General features: G+C 39.5%; 1 protein-coding gene across 1 annotated transcript in view; it reads left to right on the plus strand.

Moving 5' to 3' along the window:
• Window positions 1–1195, plus strand: part of GNB4 (G protein subunit beta 4) — a 28745-nt gene extending 27550 nt beyond the window's left edge. Inside the window, exon 10 of the mRNA XM_059822435.1 lies at window positions 1049–1195. Within this exon, the coding sequence (XP_059678418.1) occupies window positions 1049–1155 (107 nt within the window). The 3' untranslated portion in view covers window positions 1156–1195. The remainder of the gene's footprint in view (window positions 1–1048) is intronic.
• The last annotated feature ends 6694 nt before the right edge of the window (window positions 1196–7889 follow it).

The following is a 7889-nucleotide window of genomic DNA, read 5'->3' on the forward strand; positions in this document are numbered from 1 at the left end:
CAGTTGTTACACTTCATTACAGTTTCATTTATGTGATGTGTGGAGTAAATGCTCCAGTCAGTGAAGTACTCCTGTTCTTGGGTATTGGCTGTTACATATCTGTGTGCTGGGAGATACCAGCTCTTGAGGCAAAAGAGCAGCCTCCAAAATTACATTACGTCTACAGAAAATTTATTTCACTGAAGTGTATGAAATTAAGTAATACAAAATTACGCATTTGCATTGAAGTAATTGAGATAGTAGTAAGTTACAGTAGTCTTTTTGCTTTGAGGACCATAATTTCCTGCTGTTGGGAGGGGGGGGAAGTGGACATTTTTAGTCCTTGAATACTAATTCTGTCAGGATAGACAGCATGTTTATAACATAGCTATATCTTTCTCACTTCATACAGTAATTTAAATGACAGGGCCTGGTTCAGTTCTGAACCTTGATTCTACTGTTCAGACTGAAAATACAGCCTTTTCCTTAAGGGATGTGGACAGGCTGAGTTTTAATAGGATAGCATGGATGTGGTAAAGGGATGTGGTACCTTGGGACAGCAGACAAAGCGGGAAGAGGCAGGGTACAGTGCTGCTTTTCTAATAGTCTGACACACGATACAGGGGGATTTTTAATCCTTAGGGTTTGCAAAACATGGGAAACTCAAGATAGTTCCTGTATCCAGGGCATTGTCAGAAGACATCAGATTTGATTTTGGAAGTACTTGAGGGCTGAAATTGTGGACAGCATTGCTGAAAACAGGGGCAAAACAGTAGAGAGCCTGATTAGGGATGGGGAGGTCTTCGGGGCAGAAAGAAGGGGAACTCCTAAGGGCAGAGAAAAAAATGGAGGCAATATTGTGCGTACATATTTCTAAAACCCTCATTGTTGAGTTTCTTGATATGGCTGTTGTGATGTATGTGGTTCTACAGGGTAAAGACAAAAAGGATGATTAGATCTTGCATTACATGTGTTTAGCGAATTTGGAGACTTACCTGGGAGAGCAGAGGAACAGCTGAAGTCCTTGACATGGTGTGAATATTAACTTTCATTGCTTCTTCTTTTCCAGGTGTCCTTGCTGGCCATGACAACCGTGTCAGCTGTTTAGGTGTTACTGATGACGGCATGGCTGTAGCTACAGGGTCTTGGGACAGTTTTCTCAGAATCTGGAATTAACTGGGAGCCAAACATGTACATTCTCCATTTGAGATCTGGAGAGATCAATGCTGCAGCCTATAGCTGTGAAATAACATTTCTACCTTGTATTTGCAGGTGAAGTTTTTCTATTCACTGATTATTACACAAAAAGGCTTTCTGTAAACTAGAAAAAAAATCAAGTGAAGAAATAGGGGAGGGGGGAAGAAATCACTGACTTTTTAAAAGGGGCCAGCACACATAATCATGGTGACCGACAAACTAAGAGCCAGTCTTTTTGTTTTTGGTGGTTTGGTTAGATTGTCCTTGAAGGGTTTTTGCTTGTGCTCAGTCTGCTAATCCTGTACTTTTTTTTGTACATAACAGAATATACACATTATAGCAGCCAATCATGTAACATTTGTCTGTATGTAAAGAAATACGTTTGCATTTTTTAAGGAACTACATTTATAGCTTTGCTTTTAACCTGAGATGTCACTTCTGAGTTTTGTAGTGGGTGAACTAGATTGCTGTTTTAAATGTTTTTGTGAATTTACTGTAGATAAAGTGAAGCCAATGGTATGTATGTGTTTTTATAATGGAAGGCATTTGAATATTTTTTTTTAAAGGCCCTGGAGACTCCCAGTCAATACCTACCGCCTTATTCACTCACTTCTTGACCTGCTTGCCTATTTTTAATCGTGGGGGTTCTTCCTTCAAGCCAGTGGTTCCTGGTTCATCCATTGGCAGTCATGGCCTCCAAACATCAAGGAGTTAATGCCAGGCAGACTTGCAACAACAGCAAAAATAATTAAAAAAAAAAAAAATTCCGGTTCCAGAAGTATTAGCTTCCTTACTGCAGCTTTTTGCATCAGCTATTCCATGCAGTCCTTGGGTACGGAAGCCAAGTGACCTGCACTGCTGTCGTTAAGTGGCTGAGTGCTTTTCCTTTTGACAATTCAGCTCTAACTAAATGAGGTAGTTTTGGCCCATCACAAACTCTAGCTGATTTGCACTAACAAAATGATTTGGCATGATGCTCAGTGTGCAGAAAGCAGCGTATTTGCAAAGCTTGCTCAATTACCACAATAAACTGAGACATTCAGGAGGACTTTGCTTAGATTCTTAAAGAAGATTTAAATTTGCAGTTATTAGCCTATAATCCCCCTCCAAATTAGGGGGTTGCCAAAGCATACCACAACCAAAAGCGCTTGTTGTCAGTTAGGTGCAGTGTGAATTATAAAAGGAATTGTGTAACTTACAATGAACCAAATAACCTTACTTACCTGTGTGACCCTTCAAAACTTCGTACTATAAATTCAGCGACTTGCTCGTTCTCCTGTGGTCACAGAGGTCTGTACCACGGTGGCTTATTAGATGCTAATTGTTCTGCAGCTCTGACACTGTAAATAGCCATTTCCTCTTCTGTTCCTGATTTTTACTCTGATTTTGATGTCAGTTGCTTAGAAATGATAGGTTCTGATCAAGTACAGTTGAGTGTAGGTACAGGAAGATCAAGTGACTGATGCCCATTTGAAACTACCCAGGAAGATTGCTTAACTTTTTGGTGCCTGGCAGCATGCCTGCGCTTGCAATGGATGTGCTCTTGGGAATCTGAATGTCTGTGGCCTTTTTGGAAAGGGGAATTAAGTCTATTGGCTTTTCTTAAGTAAGTAAGTGACTTACTTTAAAGATAATGTGAATTTTAAATCATCAGGTTGGAAGATAATGTTAATCTGCCCTCATCCGAAGTTAGGGGTGTCTGGGTGTCTCTGGGTCAGGTAGTAAATATAAGTGCCCAGTATCTTGTAATATACCAAAACAGATTTGTGGCCAAGATGACTATTTGTCAAGTTGCTGACATTTGTAATCCTAAATTTCGGTACTTCCAGACTGTGCCTGTAAACTTGCCATGTCTGTAATAGTGAAGGTGCCAATAAACGTACCAGTCAATCACAGTAAATTCACTTTTAAAAAAAGAAAAAGGCGCATCTTGTGCTGGAGAAGTATACATTTACTAACAGCAGACTGTGGCGTAGGACCAAAATCACACTATATTGTACGCCACAGGCACTCCTCAGCATTTTGCTTTATGATCTGTCTGCATTAACAGAACTATTATGGAATTCTTGTTACTCTCTTAAGTGAGCAGCTCTTTGGGATCTTGCAGCCTTGGTTTATTTTTTAGTGGTGCAGTTGATTATTTTTTTTAACTCACAGCTGCCTTCAGTGAATCATTCTGGAAATTTGTTACTAAGGAATTTTAAGAAAATATTCTTTTTCTAAAAAATTTTTTTCCATAGAAGTGTGTTTTGAACCAATTTCCTAGTCAACACCTTTGCGAAGACAGGTGCCATTTTTACATTCTGGTATTAAAACTAGTTTCTACTTGCGGAACTCCAAAAACAATTTTACAAATGTATATAACTTTTCTTAAAAGTTCAGGGAGACTGTAAACATGGTAACAGCTCTCATACAGGTATTGCTGCAAATAATTTCACTGTCATTGTTTGATGGGCAATTGTCTGTTGGATTCAGCTGCTTTTAAAATAAATAATAAAGAATGCTAATTACTTGCTAATGAGGTTTCCAAAAGCATCATACAAGTATCTGCCAGCTCTTGCTGTTCGGTTAACCAGTGTTTGTAGTGCTGCAGGTCCTGAGCTGCCTCCTTTTGTGTCGGTGCACGAGGAAACCCGGAAGAAGCCCGAGCACAACTGGGGAAAAACAGTATCTGATGCTGCTTGGGAACTTGTAGAAAGCTTGCAATAGATCCTGCCAAGGTGACGTTTGCTGTTTAATTACTGTCCTGGATATAGTTTAGATGTTTGGTTTTTTAGCCTACAGCTTTAATGTAACACATTGTTATTATACAAGGCCAAATAATGAATTTGCACAGCCTGTGGTATTTCCTTTTTCAAACGGCTGTCAGTGACCTTTCAAGATTGATGCCCTTACTAAAATGGATGTGGTTTTAATGGTAAAAGCTCAAACTCCTCCTAATACGAGGGAAGTAATAAAATGACCCTTTGTAAATTTTACTTAAAAGGTTTTATTCTCAGCTTTGAATCTCAAAGAAAATGGTATGATGTGCTTATAGTTTAATGTAGGCTCAAGTCTGCAGCTTGTGTGATTTCTAACTGCACCGTGACAGCAAACTCGCTCACTATGCAGCAGATTTTGCAGCACTAGTGGGTCCGTCTTAACCTGTCTCTTTAAAAGTTTGTTGCCAAACTACATCATTATTTGAATTTCAAATAACTTGTGTAATTACAGAAATGGAGTAACTAAGAACAGTGTGCCAAAACGGTGCCAAGGTAACTCCTTCCCAGCCTCTCTTCTAAAAAGCCAGTCGGTTATGGCTTGGGAAGTGGAAGTATGTGCTTCGTGTAACAAGATCTATTTTATTCAGGTACAGTTTTTTGTCAGCATTTTCTAATGTTGCTTTAACTTTGCAATCGAGAATACTAATCAGGCAGGCAGCCAACTTGGGCTCGTTCCCGTGTAGACTCGGACATCCGTTATTGGTAGAGATACTGGTTGAGATTCTGGAAACCACAAAGATTCTACGTGGCATCTTGCTGATGTATACTCACTTACTCCAGTAACGTGGGCCTGTTTCCATCTGTCTCCAGACCTTGTTTCTTCCAAGCATCGCTATCCTCTGCCTTGCTAAATTGCAGATACATCGCAGTATCTGGCAGAACTGATAGTTCAATGGACTGACAACAATATATACCATTTGAAATGGAACATGGATTAAATAGGCTTTTCCCCCTGCCTAAGGAGAGGGCCTGACCTTGACTTGGCAAAGCTGAATTGATGTCACAGCTGGTCCTAGTGTGCTTACTGTAATGCATGGGTTGGAAATAGTTAACTCTTTAATTCAGTTAGTGTAACCGCTGTCCCACAATGAAGTTCACATTACTTTAAGGTGGAATGAAAACATTGTGAAAACATTCCGAGAGTGCTTAGTCTTTCCTCTTTGAGGACACTGTCACCTCCACTAGGTTTAGTGCTGTGCTTTGAGATGTTGGTGAGAGTATTGGCTAATTCAACTAGTTGGTATAAATGGTCGTGTAGCAGAATGACTGATTTTTGAGATTGCATTTCCTGTAAAAGTAATTAAGCATGGGTTGATGGTGCACTTTGTATACAGTAACCTGGCATGCATGCTGGTAAAACTACTTCCTACACTTCAGAGGCACCACGAGCCTTTTTATCCAATTGCTGGTTATGTAAAATACATGCAGAATGTTAATGCAGTGTTGTTATGGTAAATGTGTGAACAGTGTTACTAATTGATATAACTGATAACAGATTACATGTGCCTGACATTCTTATACCACACAGTATGTTTAGGTTTTAACTAATATGGACTTCAGTGGAATAGTCTTAGATATTTCAAGCCTTTGTTTTACTTACACAATGGTGCTCTCTTTGTGTTTTTCTCCTTTTTTTTTAAAAATAAAAGCATCTGAACACTTGTAGTACATATTACATCCAAAGGAGTCCAAAAGAAAATGCTTCTAAACATGCTTGATTTTAATTTGCCTTTAGTTTCCAGCATTTCTCATCAGCTAGGTTTCGTTTCTTTTTTTTTTTTTTTTACTTGTTGCTGACTACTTTGGAAAACTTGGGTAATGTTACCAATTATGAAGTGATTCTGCACTGCCTTTGGATTGTGTATGTATTCAGAAACAGTCTTAAAAGCTTTTATTTAAGCTATTAAAAAAACCAGGGACTTGTGCCATTTGTTCTTTAACAGTGCTGTTGTAAAAAAAGACTTCCCTGTGAAAAAAAAAATCACTTGCTATGAACTCTGTTTATAGCTTTTTTTTTCCACGATGGATCTTTTTCTTTGTATTTGTACAGTGGCTCAGTGAAAGATGTTGCCATGAGTTGATATTGTAACCAATAAACAAGTGCTTTTAACCAGAGCGTGTCACTTGTCCATGTTTTATAACAAGCAGCCCCCCTCCCAAAGAGCAAGATTCTCCCTGTGGCTCTGAATGGGGACAGACCAACCCTAATTAATTCTGGCTCCTGGTTACCTTGTTGCTGTGAACTGAACAGTTGTGTGTGCATGTTAAACAAGTAAACTGCCCTTATGAACAGATAATTAAGGTGATTTTTTTTTTCCCCAAAGCAGTGTATGTTTTCTGCCTGAGAAAGGGGTGAGGTGTGTTAACACTGCAGTGAAGTGCACTGGAAGTTAGCCACCAATCCCCTGACTGGAAAAAAAAAATAGGTTTTAGAACACACATTCATTCTCAGTATCAGAATTCCCATTACACAATACCACCCGCCCTTAAAGGGCAGACACCTTCACATCCTTCCTTTTTTAAGGCTGTAGCATTCATTGTTTTCTCCAAAACATTTAATTGATCAACAAGTGCTGTATGGAGTGCACAGCTTGCTTTCTGCTGCAGGAGGCGGCTTTTTTAATTCAACCTCAGCAGTTACGTCCTATCCTGGATCTGCATTACATGTAAAGAGAGCTATGCTGGAGGTTTTCACCTTCGGTACAGCTGCCAAAGAACTTACTAGAGCAAAGGGGGTAGTATTTTTTTTTAATAAATAACTGTAGAACACATGCATGTAAAGTTTTATCTTGATACAATGTCCATAAAAATGCTCCAGAAAAAGAGCATTAGTACACAGCTGTAACCTCATACACAGGAAGGCTGGGCTGTTACTCATTTCTGTATTTCAGAGTTTCCCTCAAAAACCTTCAGACTCCTCATGCATACCACTAATGGAAGTTCCAAGAGAGCCATGCTTCTGCTAGCACAGTCAGAAACAAACACCAAAACACAGTGTGATGAAAACAGTGTTCTTTGTCTTCAATAATTAACTGCCTCTAGCATTACATTTTACATCTATTTCCTTTTAAGATAGCCCTTATTTACTAGGAAGTAGCAAATCCCTACATCTTCGTTTTAAAGTTGAGTATTTCATTTAGTCATGTTAACACTTCCATAAAAATATATAAATATTCTGAAAAGGCTTTCTCTTTTAAAATAACTTATTTCTAAAAAGTCTAGTTAGAAAAAAGTAGGTGTTAAATGATTGCAGCTGGCAACAGCAAAACCTTTTTTTTTTAAAAAAAAGAGGCTTTTCATTGCTGGAGGTGAACAAAGGTAAACAACTCCAACACAGCTGCCTTAAGTCTCACTTAGGAGACCTGGTCTGCAGCAGAACCAAGGGCCTGCTCAGGCTATCGCACAAGTGAAAACTCAAACCCAGTCCCTCCCTGCCCTCCGAAGCAGGAGCTCAAGGCCAAGCGTGAGACCCTCAGCCTCCCTCCCCGACTGTGCAAAAACTGAGTCAAGCCCCTGTGCTCAGCAATTCTCCTTTGCGTGGATGCCAGCTCAGTGGCACTGACATACACCTGCAGCTCACCTGAACGTACGTGGGTTCTAGCCGTGGCCTCATGGGCACATGACCATTTCACCACTTCACCAACTGCGAGAAATCTGACAAGCTTGTTAAAATAGATTTTTTTTACTTAATCAGTGCCATCTTGTCTAAATGTGGCAGCCAGAGGGGAAACTAGAGCCTACTGTATTTCATTAGTGAATGCTCTGCAGTTTACTATCATCTTTCACTTCCATTTGAGGAACTGCTGCCCAATCCAATTTCACTTGCTTTCACAACAGTCAAGAGTCCTTTCCCCATGCTAAGGTTTATACTTCCCTTCATTAAACAAAAACACACACATCAAAAAGCAGCATCCTCCACCCCTGGCTAATTCCTAAGCAACACAGAAAAGG

This window comes from Gavia stellata, chromosome 11 (assembly GCF_030936135.1).
Source record: "Gavia stellata isolate bGavSte3 chromosome 11, bGavSte3.hap2, whole genome shotgun sequence".
Taxonomy (NCBI): domain Eukaryota; kingdom Metazoa; phylum Chordata; class Aves; order Gaviiformes; family Gaviidae; genus Gavia; species Gavia stellata.